Source organism: Perissodus microlepis, chromosome 4, assembly GCF_051167445.1.
Source record: "Perissodus microlepis isolate ML-2025 ecotype Zambia chromosome 4, ASM5116744v1, whole genome shotgun sequence".
Classification (NCBI taxonomy): Eukaryota; Metazoa; Chordata; class Actinopteri; order Cichliformes; family Cichlidae; genus Perissodus; species Perissodus microlepis.
The window spans coordinates 1891938-1906403 of NC_140464.1; the positions used below are offsets into that span (position 1 = coordinate 1891938).

Sequence of the window (14466 nt, forward strand, 5' to 3'; positions counted from 1 at the left end):
TTGTGAAGACATTTTACCTGCTCAGTCATCCAGGTAAGTGAATCACTGTTGGTTCTGTTCATCTGGATGTAGCGAGACGGAAGAAGTCACTTGGATGAGTGACGAAACGTTTCTCCCACTGAAAACTCTACGTCCAGATGAACAGAGTCAAACTTTGGGGATTTACTTACCTGGACGATTGATCATGCATCAAAAAGGAAGCTTTTGGGGTTTCAAGCAAAATGTATCTTCAGTGCTAAAACCAAATGGTCGAGGCGTTTAAAGTCTAGTGGGAGTTATCCCTTAAGAGGGTCGTTGACCCACTATTAGCATGAGCAAAGGTGTGAAAAAAGGGCGTGGGTCATTATCAATAGAAGTTTCGGGTGAATCCATTGTGAGACTTTCCCTCACACCATCACCATTGAGATCAACTGATGCAAAACGTGAGTGGAGGTTGAGGCACCTGGGAAGGGTCTCAAAACTGTTTTGTAGGTGGCAGACAGTTGGCGTTGTAAGCCACCCCTCTGTTCAAAGATGGAGATGCCACCATTTGGTTTTAGAAATGAAGAAGCTTCTCGGATGGGAAATCAAATGTCCTCACGAAAGCTACAGAAGTCCGGTCAGCTTTTTGACAGTGGATGTTGGAGGAACTACAGTCTGCCACCCTGGGGCTGCACCATTTAAAAGTTTCTAGAAACGTCTCTGCAAGCTCGTGTGGTGAAAAGGGGTCAGGATATCAATACAAAGATCAGTTTCATGTCCTTCTTTACGTTCTCACTGTCACGTTAGTGTTTAAATAAATTATGCTTCATCATTTATAAAGCAGCATGATTTATTTTTGATGTGCTCCTGAGATGTTAATTTTGGTTTATTGTCCAATAACAACAACAACTAAGATGTTTGTGAAGGCAAAATCAATTTCATTATTAGCTCCTTATTTCAGAAAAACATCAATGTAAGTCACGTTTATAGGATATGATATATTATATGGAGCATACACATTTAAGACATGTGTATGTGGTCAGAAAAAGAAAAAGTAGTGAAAAACTAGACATACATGAATAACAGACATGTACATTTTATATGAATATGAGTATTATTACTCATGCCCCCGCAACCCGGCCCCGGATAAAGCAGATGAAGATGGATGGATGGATGAGTATTATTATTGTTAATAGGCAAATTCAAGTTGGTTGGATTCCAACATGGATTTAATATTCTTTATATGAAAATATTTATTAATAAAAGCAAAAAATAAAAAACAACACAGAAAAATCTCTTACATCAAAACGTTTGTAAATTAACACATACGTTACAAATCTTTAAAATACCCTGTAATTCTCATGAATATTCTGCATTACTGTGGAAACAAATTATTGAATAAATCGGTTGTGTTCGAAATGTGTTGTTTTATATTACTACAGTATATATTACAGTTTTGATAAATGCAAAAGCAAACGCAAAGTAAACCTTCGTGTATTATGTAACACACTCCTTATAGTAGCCTATTTAATTTAAAATGTATTTTTGATATATCGGGTTTTTGTGGTGTATATGAGAAAAATATAGGCAGTCAGTTAAATAAATTATAAAATTAAATTTTAAAAATGTATTTCATTTATTATGTCTTTCTCGGGTTGACTCTATGAACGGGATATGTTTCAAAAAATAAAACAAAACAAAATATTTACAGTGTTTACACGTGTGAAGCTCGTGAGGAAGCAGCCAATCGGCTCTATGAGTTTACGGCAACTGGCCGATCGAACATTACGTCAGCGTAACGAACACAAATGAAAGCGCTTGTGTAACAATACTCGACAAACACTGAGGGCGGCGTGGACGGTTTTCACTCACCCTTCTTTAAGACTCCACCCACCGACACAATCCTAACACTTAAAACCAGCGCACCGAAGAAATTTAAACTCGTTTCATCGATAGCCAATCAGCGCCTCTGTAGTACTCTCTCGCCGTGGAGCCGTCCAATCAGTGACGCGTTGCTCTTTGTTGTTGGCGATGACATGAAAACATTGTTGTTGCTGCTGCGGAGACTCACGGGCAGACGAGCAGGAAGGACGGAAGGTTCGCGGGGCTTCCTTCAGGTCCGGGTTTAGTTATTATCATTTTTTTTATTTTTTAGAAAAAAAGGTGGCAGTTTTTGTCTGTAAAGGAGCCGCGGGAGCAGCCATGTCGGTGAATATGGAAGAACTGAGGCACCAAGTGATGATAAACCAGTTTGTTTTGACGGCTGGCTGCGCCGCGGATCAGGCGAAGCAGCTCCTCCAGGCGGCCCACTGGCAGTTCGAGGTGAGTGGGAGGTTTATTTACACGTTGAGTCCTTTTATTAACCCCCACGCGTGGTTTTGGTGTACAAAGAGGTGCCCGTGAACTCGCTGTGGTGATTGTTTTGAGGATTTCCCGTGCTGCCTCGCTGCCATGCGCTCCCGGGGCTAGCGTTAGCCGCCTAGCCGCGCTGAGGACGTGGTGTTCGGCTCGATGCTTTTTGTTTACATTCTCCGTCGCCTCGCCGTTAAGCTAGCTGCTGTTAGCCGGGCAGAGCGGTAGTGCGCTCGGGTTGGACCAGGGCTGTGTAAGGCTAAGAGAGTGTTTATTTTGGCGTGGAGATGCTGATAAGATAAGATGCGCTGTTTTTCATCCGCTCGCATTACTCACAGATCATAAACTACAGGTCAGGCTTGTTTACCGTCAGAGCTCGCAGGGTGATCTGATGGATCAGCCCCTCCCTGCCCAGCTCAAAAACAATCGTTTCATCACGTTTCCTATGTGAGTTTCTGGAAGCACAGCGAGCGGCTCTCTGCGTGTTTGTGTCCGCTTCACGGAGCGGATAAAGAGGTCAGACCGTGCGTGCTCCCCGCTAAGCGCCCTGACATTGATCCCGGTGCTTCTCGGTTATATATAGACCGATTAAGATGCATTATCCTTCCAGCTGTTCCTATACACGGACCTCCGTGTGCCATTAACACCTATTAGAAGTTGAAGCTGGCTGGTGGAGGTCAGTTTGAGCTTCTTCTTCGCAGTTTTCCCAACGTGGCGCTCGTGACTCTAACTATGATTCAAAGCCGAGAAGTCCTCCTCTAACAGGGCGAGGCAGGCCAGCAGATAACAGAAGACGAGCCTTTAGCTGCTCGTTGTGTTTAGTGGGAGTCATAAAATGCGTGGTTGAGCTGCTGGTTCCCCTCTTTTTCCCCTCTCATGAAGAAAGTGGGTCCCATGATATTAATCTGACACGCATGCCGGGGACGTGACTGTTTACTGGGCCTGTGATGGTCAGGCTAATAATTCAATAAAGCGTACAGTGTAAATACACAGGCCAGCTGTAAGTCATTACAGAGGGCTCTGTGCTCGCTGGAAAATGAAAAGTAGCCACTATTGATCAGATTTTGTTGAACAACAAACTTGGAAATTTCTATGAAGTGACGGTCAGGCTCCCTCTGCTCCTCACTGGTTTCCTCTTTCATTGCTAAACAGGCCTGTGCTTGTTTCCTTCATGTGCTGCAGCACAGAGCGCTGTGTTTTCACCAGTTTATGAAGAAAACACACGCATACTCGTGTTTGCAGTGACATGGTTTGAAATCCTCCTCAGCCTCTCTCTAACCACCGATCACAGATTGTGGATCGGATTAAGACTTGGGGATTTTCCTTTTCATGGATCCAAAATGTTAATTTAATGATCTCAGAGACTGGATCGCTGGAAGAAGTCTGACATTTTTATTTTGGCCCATCTTTAAAAAGCAGAAATGCACAGACTGTGCTGAGCCTGATAAGGCAGGATTGGCAGTCCATCAGCCATTCCTGAAAAGTTGTTTCACTACGGTTCTGTGCTACCTCACCTCACAGCAATTTGTGAACGTTATTCTTATTCAATGAAATAAATAAAGGATAAAAAAAAAAGATTTAGGTGTACCCAGGTCCTGTTTACAAATTCTGCCCCCATCTGTCTGCGTTTGCGTGGATGATTTCTCCTTGACCACCTTCCAGAACATCTTACTGACATTTCATCAAACGCACCCATCCGCAGCATTGACCTGCTGAACAGCTAACGGTCACCCGAGCTTCCACACCTCTGTCTGTTGCAGCCTGGTGCTGCACCGGGAGGGGAGGAGGCGGTGGTGATGTTTGGAGTACTGTCAGGAGTTGGGGTTATGACTCTGATTGGCTGACTTGTTTATTTGGAAAAAAGCGCTGTGTGTGACTGGAAACTGGGATTAAGGAGTGTTGTTGTGTCTCCGGGGTGAGTCACTAACCTTCACGTTACCTGGACAACATAATACAGCTGAATCCTGGAAGACAACGCTGAGGGAGAAGCACGGGTTAGAGGCGCAACCTTGGTGTGAAGGATGTGGGCATTCTTCGCGTCTGAGACGCCGGACTTGCAGTCAGACCTCAGTCCCACGCTAACATGTCCCCACAGCACGGCTGTTATTTTGTTGTGGTGTTTGCTGAATGAAGAGAATCGAGCTGCAGTTCCTCTAACGTCCACTGGAGGCTCCAGCAGTTAGTCAGTCCCCATAGACTCCCACGTTAGAACATTCCAGCAGAAATCAACAGGTTTACAGCCTGATACACAAACTCCTTCAGTCTCCGTGGACAATTTCCTCTTTTAGAACAATCGTCCAGGTGTTTACGTTCACGCTGGATGTCCTGCTGACTCAGTTCAAAAATAATCTGTATTTATCTTGCCTGTGTCACTTGCCTCTCACTGACATCATACAGACCCAAGAGTAGAAGTTTCAAAGTTTACATTTATGAGGAAAGATTGAATGATGTTAAGGAACCGCGTGACCACAGACCTTCAGCCTGTCTGTCAGCTGGCTGTGAAGAGACGCATGGACCTTAAATAATCCTGAGATTTAACCTGTGGACGAGTAACTGGAGTAACGAAGTTGGTGGAAGAAGTTTGTTTGAGGGGAAAGAAAGCTTTTAAAAACATTTACAGTTGGTTAAAAACAGACCCGAGCGCTGAGTGGCGTTGGCATGTCCAGATGAGTGTTTTGTGTTGATTATCATGTTGATGATGATGATGACTGTGTTTGTACAGTGTTGACTCGTTCTGAGCGAACACAGTCACACGTGAGGAGCCCGAAGCAGGACATGTGTTCATGCTGTTTTTGTAAAATTACTACAATGACAGTGAAAATAGCTGCTGATTAACTTCCTGTCGAACCGCCCGGTTTGCCCCTTTGCTGAAAGAGGAAGTTTCTTTTTGTGTTGGAGCTTCTGGGTTTTTTTTGTCCTTGGTCATGAGGCGCTAGAGTGAAAGTAAAAGCCGTCACGCCGCCGCGAACCGTTTTCCCTCTGCAAGGACTTTTAAAGACACTCGCAGGTTACAGAGTTTCCTGCAACAAACCAGAAAATTAAACGAGGCGAGACAAAGAGCGGCTCTTTGCACAATAGCGGCCGAGCACTTTCGCTCTTTGAGATGGGTGTCACGTTGTACGGCAGACATTCCTGCGCCACCGCTGTTGTTAAACAACCACGGCTGAGGGGAGGGGGAGGGAAGGGCATGGCATTCATTCAAGTGTTGGGAACAAAAAGAAGAAACTGAGCTGCAAAACAAGCTCACACTCCCTGTTCAGACCACAGGAGCTCTGCAGTCCCACAGTTATTGCAGACATTGAACTCAGCAAACACCACATTCAATGATTTTTATCTGTTATGCGCGGTTAAATATTGTGCTGGTTTTAATGTTCCTGCATGTTGAAGATGCTGGGAACAGTGGAGCTCCGAGGCGTTCGAGTCCTTAGTGCAAAAATCAGTCCACTGGCTGTCTCAGTTTTAAGTGTTGGGAATGGAAAGTCTAAAGTGGTCCTCTCCTGGTCAGTTCCCACCTGTGGGATGACGACGCCCCCCCCCCCGCAACAGTTTCCCGTCTGCAGCGTGAGTCACGCCGCCCTTGGGTCCTCGGGAAATGTTTTGTAGCGTTGGGTCGGCTCCGTCTATCAGCCCGGTGTTTCTCCTTCTGCAATCACGGCGTGCGTTTGAGTTCACAACAAAGACGATGCATATGTGAAGCCAACTCGTTTCCCTGTTTGCACAATCAGGAGAAGCACTGTTTACATTTCAGGCTGCTGTGAGGGAAAGCTGGAAAAGTTCCGCTGAGACGAGCGCTCGTGTTTTGTCTTCTGAAAACTTGCAGACCTTCAGAGATACGAGCGTTTGAGTCAGTCTAACCCAGCTCAATGTCACACAGGACGAAACAGGAGACGCTGATCAGACTCTTTGTTTCTTACTTCACTGCCAATGTTTCTGCGCCACAGCTGCTTAAATCCGAACATTTTCAGCGTGTTTCTGCAAACGTGAAACTAAACGTCTTTTTGGGTTTTGTGAGGTTGTCTCTGGGGTTAATGCCCCGAGACAGGAAATGAAAAATGATGTGACACATGAGTCGATGATCATAAATAAGTCAGTCCTTTTATAACTGATCAGTTTTCCTGTTTCAGTGATTATTGGTATTATTGGGTATGTTATCAAAGCTTCCGGGCCCGATGACCTCGGCTGCTTCAGGTGGTTCGGCTGTGAAATAAGCTCGTTTTCGTTCTGTGGCTTTAAAAATGTTGTCAGCTCTGCAGGAAGCTGCAGATCATTTCTTCAGAAACAGAAAGTCTGGTTTTTGTTCGCCTCCCTCGGGGTTTCACTCTCAGCAGCTCTGCAGAAAAAAGAGTCTCTGCGGTCTGATGACTCAGTTTCAGGTCCCAGCGTGGAGATGATACGTTTAGCCCTTTGTGTTAATGATGGTGAAAGGGTGGGGGTATGGGGCGGCCCTTCCTGTCTGAGGTTTTGGGGGAAATGAATGCGTCCTGCTTGCTTTCCATGTGGAAACGTAACTCGTCCTTCTGCCTCTCTTTCTGTCTGCAGACGGCCTTGAGCTCCTTCTTCCAGGAGGCCAACGTCCCCGGGCATCACCACCAGATGGTAAGTGCGGGTGGGACACGGGCGCTCAGCAGCTAGGTTCAGATTTATCTTGTTCGATACTCATTAAAAAGGTTTGATTTTGATTTTATGAAAGGCTTCTGTGGTTGTGGTTGGATGGTGGGGGTTCAGCGTGGCGATCCACAGGCTGAACAGTCTCCCGTTCAGACATCAGGAAGCAGTTCGATGGTCCACGCCATTCCTTCTTCCTGCCTCTGCCGGTTGGTTTAGTCACAGAGAGCAGCAGAAGGTGGAGGGCGAGCTGCTCGCACACAGACGCTGTGTTTGTGTTTGAGCGCTGTTAGGACGACGGGCGTGTGCAGCCATAATAGCTATTTAATCTCCAACTGCAGCCCTGTAATTTAATAATTACCGGCTTATAAAGAGAAAATGTGCAGACCTGCGTCACAGTGAGCAGACAGGTGTGTGTGTGTGTGTGTGTGTGTGTGTGTTCTCATTAACTGTCTGAATCTCCTGCCTCTGCCTCCCTGGATCTGATCCTCGGTCGTGCTGGGACACCTGCAGCAGGCGTGTTTTGTTTTCATTCCTCCTCCTCTGGTTTGTGTGCACGCGTTGGGAGGGGGGAGGGGGGCATGTTGAGGCAGCAGGCTGCTTTGTTGTTATTTTGGGTGACATCATCTTCATCATCTGCACTGAAGCAACTCAGCGCTCTGAGCGAGCATCAGCTGCCCAACTTCCTCCCGGGGTGCACAGGAGGAGGAGGAGGGAGCAGCAATGTGGAGCCTTTATTGTGAAAGTGATGAGTTTGTTTGAGGCTCAGAAAATGGCAGAGTTTAGACTTTTTGCCGTAAGCACAAATATTGACAAATTTAGTGGAATATTTTAGAAAAATGTAAAAAAAATATTTTGAGTACAAACAGTTTTTCGGAGTATGGGGGGAAATGGGAATCCACATGTGTGTCTGTAAACTGATGAACTATTAAAGATAACACTGAAGTCTTGAGGAAATAAAAAGCTTCCAAAGAAGAAAACGGGAAACTCTCTGAGGCGAGAGTTTTGGGCCGGGCGCCTGAGACAGACGGCGGCCCGAGGAGCTCCAGCTGTTTGCGCTGAGAGAGCGAGGCCACGAAGGCTCCGCGGGAACCAGCCGAGCGTCTTCTTTTCCTCCTTAGACGCCTCGGAGATTAATGAGAGAGCGTGTGTGCGCGTGCAGCAGCGTCTCAGAGATTTAATAAGAACCAATCAATGCTGTTCCTGTTCCTGAAGATCATTTTTGACTCGTAAGTAAAAGTTTGATTATTTGGCTCTGTGTGAGGTCACGTGGCGCCCGGCAAGCTGGTGTTTTTGTTCTTGGTCCAACGTCATCGGTGCGATGCATCAACACGCAGCATACCACAGAACCGGTTCTCCGAGGCTCACGGGAAATCTACAGAGGCGAGGCCGTTTGTAACGAACACGCCGATCCAGCCTGAACAGCAGCAGGAAAATGCCCGCAGGTTTACCGCCTCTGCACGCCGTGCACCTCGGCGGTGGAACAACACATCCGGCTGTTTACGTCGGGAAGGAGGCCTTTCGCCGGCTCATCGTGAACATATGAGAAGGCGGAGCTCCAACAGGCAGCGTAAAAGTCACTGTGGTCATCCCGCTGTTGTTTTGGTGACACAGATCTGTGGCTGCAGGCACAACTCTGTTTGTTTCCGTGTGCTCCGAATTGACGTCGCTAAACATCACCTCATGAGATGGGCGGGTCGCACGCCGTAAAAGGAAGTGGAAGGGCTAAAAGGTCTGCACCTGAGACTCGGGTTCAACCATCTGTACCACATATGGAGGGTAATTAATGTCAGTTTTATCTCGGGCGCTGGTGGAGACTCCAGGAAGTTCCTGCGACCTGCCAACAGACGGTTATTGCCCCCCCAGTAAACCATAAACGTAAAAAAATATATAAATATGGGTGCAGCCAGCGTGTCGTCATGGCTCGGGTTTTGGTTCCACCGTGTTGGTTTATTGTCTGCAGACTCGCAGCTGCTGACCTCATTAAAACGAAGCTGTTTAATAATCTTATTTTCATTGAGCAGCATGTGCGGCTCCGCCTCCAGCAGCCTTAGCAAGTCTGGGTCGTCCAACGGCCCTCCTGCTGACTTTCCTTTGCTGTGTGTGTGTGTGTGTGTGTGTGTCAGTCAGCAGAGCTCCAACTCTTTACAGTTCAGGTTTTTCTTCTTCTGACTTCACATTAAAGCATTTGAAGTTTTACAACAAGTCCTCCAGGCTTTTATTTTGAAACCATCCTCCCTTTCTCTCCTCTTCCTGCAGATGTGCACTCCCAGAAACACCCCCGCCACGCCACCCAACTTCCCCGATGCCATCACCATGTTCTCCAAACTGCGGGCGTCTGAGTGTGGCTCCGGCAGTGGGCCCTCCCAGGTGTCCATGGCGTGCTCTCCACCGACTCACTCCTCCACGGCGGGATTCGGCTCCTTCTGGGCGTCCTCGCCACCCAGCCACCAGCCGGCCTGGCTGCCCCCGTCATCGCCCACGGGCCACCACATGCACCACAATCACTACCACCACATGCAACAGACTCCCATGTGGCCCCCCGTCTCCCAGCCCAACGGCTCCCAGCAGCCCCCTGTTGTATCGGCGCTTCACGGACAGAGATGAGGCTGAGCGGCGGGCTGAGTGAGCTCGGGCAGGGCGGGAGGGTCTGGGGTTTTAGGGGCGGGAGGGGGGAGGATTTCTTGTTTCTCTGAACTGAACACGAGCAGTTTGGCTTTGCTGCGAGCCGGAGGGCGACACTGGAGGGTCTCCGAGGACACTGAGAAACTGAACCCAGCCACGCTCTGAGCAGAACCCCAACAGAGCACTTACCGAGGATCGGAGCCATGAGACGTGATTTTTAGAGACTCTCTTTTCATTTGTCAGAAAAAAATCAGACAGGAAGTCGACAATAAACCAGCAGACCAAGTGGAGGACGAATCAGACGTGTGTGTGTTTGGAGTACAGATGTGCATCAACAGGTCAGCCACAAAGTTTCATTTACAGCCAAAAAAAAAAGTGAGGTCGCTCCGCCCGGGCTGCAGACACTAACGTGATGTCAGAGACGATCCCAGTTTGTGCTTCTCATTGAGGGCCGGGTTGTTTAAGGATAGTTTTTCTGAGCTGGATGGAAAAATGTTGAGTTTGCTGCACACCTGCCAGATGTGAACACAGCTGGAAGTGAGAAACTGTGCCTGAGGCAGAAAATTTAAAATAAATGTAATCTTGTTTATGTCCAATGATTCTTTTTTTTTTTTTTTTTTTTTTTGTCGTTCTCTTCTTTGCTTCACGATTCCTCACAATTAAGTCATGACAGGAAAAAATCTAAACCTCTCGTTTCCACCTCCTGAATCTACAGATTTTTAATTCCACTTACAAATAAATAAAACTAAACACCTGCTCTGATTCTTTCACATCTGCTGATGTGATGAAATAAGCTGCATATATGAGAAGGTTGGACAGAACGTGACGTCCTCAGTCTTCATCTGACAGTCAAAGCGTTACCTTTGCGCACAGGTGCGTCTGAGGTTCTTTCAGAATGATTCAGGCTTTTCTTTACTATTTAAATCAAGAATTGGACTTAAATCATCAAGTTTGTGTTTTATCATGGAAACTGTAACACCATCATAGACTGTATATAAAAGATGGACATCACCCATTAATTTGAAAAGTCCTGTTTTAAAACATTCAGTTGGCGACTTTTACTGAGTGACTTTGACCATAAACTTATCAGGAAAGTACAGCTGAGGTCAGAGGTCAAGTGAGCAGTAAGTAAAAGAGTCGCCCCCTGTTGGGCATTAGCAGGAATGCATCATTTTCAATGTTCACGCCCAGAAGCCACATCAGTCTTTCATAAGCAGTGCGTGCATGTGCTTCGGGGCACGCGTGCCCTCAGATTAAAAAAACGAAACCTAAATATCTCCTGCTTTTTTAAAAAAAATTCGTATCTTTGTTTGGATTGAGATCTTTCATCTTTATTGTGCAGCAGATTTGATATTTTTTCATTGCACTGATATAGACGAGCTCAGTAATGTTCGCCGACGTCTGTGGGTGGGGTCAGCTGTGATGATGAGCTGAGTGCGGCGAATAAATGACAGAAGAAGAAGAAAAAGGTCAAAAATGAGCTGAGATGGAAAGTTTGCAATAAGCTGCTGATGTGAAGCCGGATTAGAAAGCAGAACTCGATCGTCCACTTTTCTGGGTTGTAAATAAAAAGATTCCAGTTGAACTTTGATCTGAGAGCGCTTCTATTTTTATTTTTTTTTAATGTCGGCTCCTCCGCCATGTGTCTGCGAGAGGTTAAAGGCTGACTCAGCAATTTCCACACAACCTTTCAGACACTCAAACGCTCCTACCTCCACCTGTGTGAGTGGGCGGGGCCCCGCGCTCGCTCTGAATGTACTCCGCAGGACTTCCTGTTTGACAAGTCCTGCATGCGTCACGGCGAGTAAAATAAAGTCGCGTTTACGTCACGAGGAAGAGGAGCGAGGAGTTTTCAGGTTTTGTTCTGACAATCAGCCGTTCGTGAACCGCGTTTATTCGCTGCAGGAGGGGCGTGTCGGTCTCTGACATCGGAGACTCTTGTTAACAGATTTAAATGATGCTCGAGCGCTGTGAGCTAACAGGCTAAACGCTCAGCTTTACGGCAACGCCTGCACGCTGTCAGACTTTAATGTGACGTAACGCTGTCCAAACGCTGTTTACGCCAAATTCCTTTTTACAAAGCGAGGACATTTTCAGCAGAACGTCGCGGCGCTGAAATGGTGGGAAAATTGTTGCCACAGTCAAACACGTCATGTTTGACTCGTCTGGTTTAATGCGATGATGTCAGGTTGTAGCTGGTCGTCTCTGCAGAAATCCAACCCTCTGAGGAGCCCACGCGTTAACCCTGAAACTGAACTTTATGAAGAGATTTACTTAAAATTAACTAAGAACAGATTCTTAATCAATCGTTAACAGTTTAATCGACACTGGTTCGATTGTTGGAGCCTTGATCGGCTCCACTGGTGGAAGCGTAACCGAGTATTTAGAGTTAAAGATGTAAATGTAACAGTCTTACAGCTGAGTCGTTGGAAAAGTTTAAGCGTGAAACATTTGGACTGAAAATCAACTGTAATGATCGGCTGATCGATCCCTTTTAAAGTTTAATGATTTCCAGTCCATCGTGTCAGTAAACGCAAGTTTGGCTTTAAAAACTTGAAAAATCTGATTTTTTTCCAAGTACAAAATTTCACATTTGCGACTGAACCCACCAAACCTTTGGTTTATCGGCTCAGTCGTTGGTGGATCGCACAGCCGCCGCCAGCTTTTCCACAGTGAAATGCGGAGGTCAGTGGACGCCTTTCAGGGTCGGAGCTTTTAAAGAGACGTTTTCCTAAAAGTCTTAGCTCTGACGATGCGTTCGCTGACCTCAGGGCAAATTTTTTCCAGTCTGAACTCGTTCTGGACGAGTTGAGGCAAATGAGGAGCGGCTGGAAGGTGACCTCCCGCCTGGTTTGTTGTTGGCAACGATCCGCGGGGTTCGGAGGCTCTGTTTGAGATTCCCGCAGCGTGGATTAACCGGCCTGTCCACTCTGCTCCTACTCTTGTTTTTGCAACATATTTTAGGCCTTTCAAATCCAGCCGAGGACTTTACAAACTGGTCAAAGGGTCATTAAAAGATGTTTTTAGCTCTGGTTACTTCCTCACAGACTCTGATCCACGACTCTTTTTTAGAGATTTCGCTCATGTACTTTTTTTTCACTTCCTTTGTTTAAATTTGTATTTATATGTTTAATAAAACAACTTCTGATGTGTACTTCCTCTGGGCTCTTCTGTCTTTCTTGCCAGTGTTTAGTCACGCCACACCTATTTTAGTTTTACTGTAAGAGCGAAAGAAAGACGGTTGTACTTCTTTGCATTTGAGCGACTGAAGTTTGAGGAAGGATGTGGTCGGGCCGGGTGTCAAACTGAAGAGTCGTGCCGTCAGTAAGAACCAAAGTAACGTGGATTAATGAGCCGCTGCTGAAAGTGAAGCGAACGCAGCTATGTGACACATGTAAATAAGGAAGGATACGCCATTACACGAACGGGACGGGATTTCAGGAACTTTTTATTGTTGGAGCAGCTCCAGTTTGACGAGTTCACAGCGTCCTCCGCTTGACTGATGTGAACTTTAAAGGCCTGCTTGGCCACGTTTAATATAACCCTGCTGGGCTCTTAGCCAGGCATCAGCCATAACCTTCAAATGGTTCAAATGATCAGTTATAAAATACATTTTTCCACATATCATCATGAAGCAGTTAGCCTACAGTGACCACAGTCTGCTCACACTGGGGCTGAAGACAAAATATTCACAGCATATTCTCAGTGGGTTTGGTGGAGAAGAGCCTGGAGAGAAGAGGACTGAATAGATGGTGGAACGGTGAAGGCGGAGTTTAAACACCTGGAGACCAGGTGGAGATGAGTGACAGGGTGGCAGCAGGAGGGAAAGGGCAGGTTGGTGTGAGACCTGCTCGCTGAGTGTTTGTACACGGTGGAGTTTAAAGATGGCCGATGTTAGTTTCTCCCACGTTACACTGGCGACACGTGTTTATATTAAATGCTGCCAATGAAAATAAACGTATGTAAAGAAATCTCAGTTGGCTTCCAGCACCCTGACTGAACGGAAACAGAAATGAGCCGCCTGGAACGAACATCAGGGGCCACAGCCCAGGCTTGAGTGAGCTGAACGCCAGCATGTCCGTGTACAAACACTGACCTGACCCGGCTTCCTGAATCACACTGAATGTGCTGACACCTGAACTCAGCTTCTGATGCCACAGCCTCACCTGACAGCGCCTTTGATACTACGCCTGGATTTAAAGCCCAGTTAGTCACTCATGTGACTGGTAGTTTAAAAAGAAAGCACGAAAAAGTCAAAGTCAGTCTGCATTAAAAGCTTCTGCACGGAGACTTTAATGCATGAAGGGAGTCGCCTGTAAAAGTTTGGTTTCAGACACGATGATGTGTGTAAAACAATCAGAGGGGAAAGAAAAATCTGACCATCATAAAGACTTTATGTTTACATTGTGTATTTACAGAGTGTTTTTTATTCAGGTCCTGATCTATAAACTTCCCCACTGCAAAGTGGGGAGTTCTCCAGGACTGGAAAACAGTTTAGAGTTCCCAGGTTTTCCAGGCTGCCTGGAGTCGGACTGAAGCACAGACCTAATGTGTTGAAAGACAGGAAGCTTCAGGAGTTGTAACCGCACCTCTCCCTCCTGCTTTTGTATTTACTCATCAGCGTGTCCTTCCTGCTCGCGGCCTCGTGTTCCTGTTAACAGGAAGTACTTTTGTTGCTGGTAGTGATGATGTAATTCCCCACATGATGCAACAGCTGAGTCCTGAATGTGTGAATGTGTGTGTGAATGGGTGGTTGATTGTGTATAGTGTAAAGCGCTATACAAATACAGACCATTTACCATCCTCGGCTCGCTGACAGATCAACACAACAACAACACAACTGTTCTCTGGCCCACGAGGCTTTATGAGAGCTCTGCATGTACGCAGCTTTAAATCAGTGTTTCTGATCGTTCTCACTGCTGC

General features: G+C 46.5%; 1 protein-coding gene across 1 annotated transcript; it reads left to right on the forward strand.

The window, feature by feature from the left end:
• Positions 1–1896: 1896 nt before the first annotated feature.
• ubald2 (UBA-like domain containing 2) lies at positions 1897–12697 on the forward strand. The gene is made up of 3 exons (XM_084925026.1): positions 1897–2283; positions 6853–6909; positions 9178–12697. Exons 1-3 carry the CDS (start codon positions 2164–2166, stop codon positions 9523–9525), a joined length of 525 nt encoding a protein of 174 aa, XP_084781152.1. The 5' UTR covers positions 1897–2163; the 3' UTR covers positions 9526–12697.
• Positions 12698–14466: the final 1769 nt, after the last annotated feature.

Bases quoted from the DNA above. Each gene is read 5' to 3' on its own strand.
- ubald2 (XM_084925026.1), top strand. From the start codon at position 2,164: ATGTCGGTGAATATGGAAGAACTGAGGCACCAAGTGATGATAAACCAG. The intron at 2,284-6,852 runs GTGAGTGGGAGG...TTCTGTCTGCAG, and splicing joins CGGCCCACTGGCAGTTCGAG to ACGGCCTTGAGCTCCTTCTT. The intron at 6,910-9,177 runs GTAAGTGCGGGT...CTCTTCCTGCAG, and splicing joins CCGGGCATCACCACCAGATG to ATGTGCACTCCCAGAAACAC.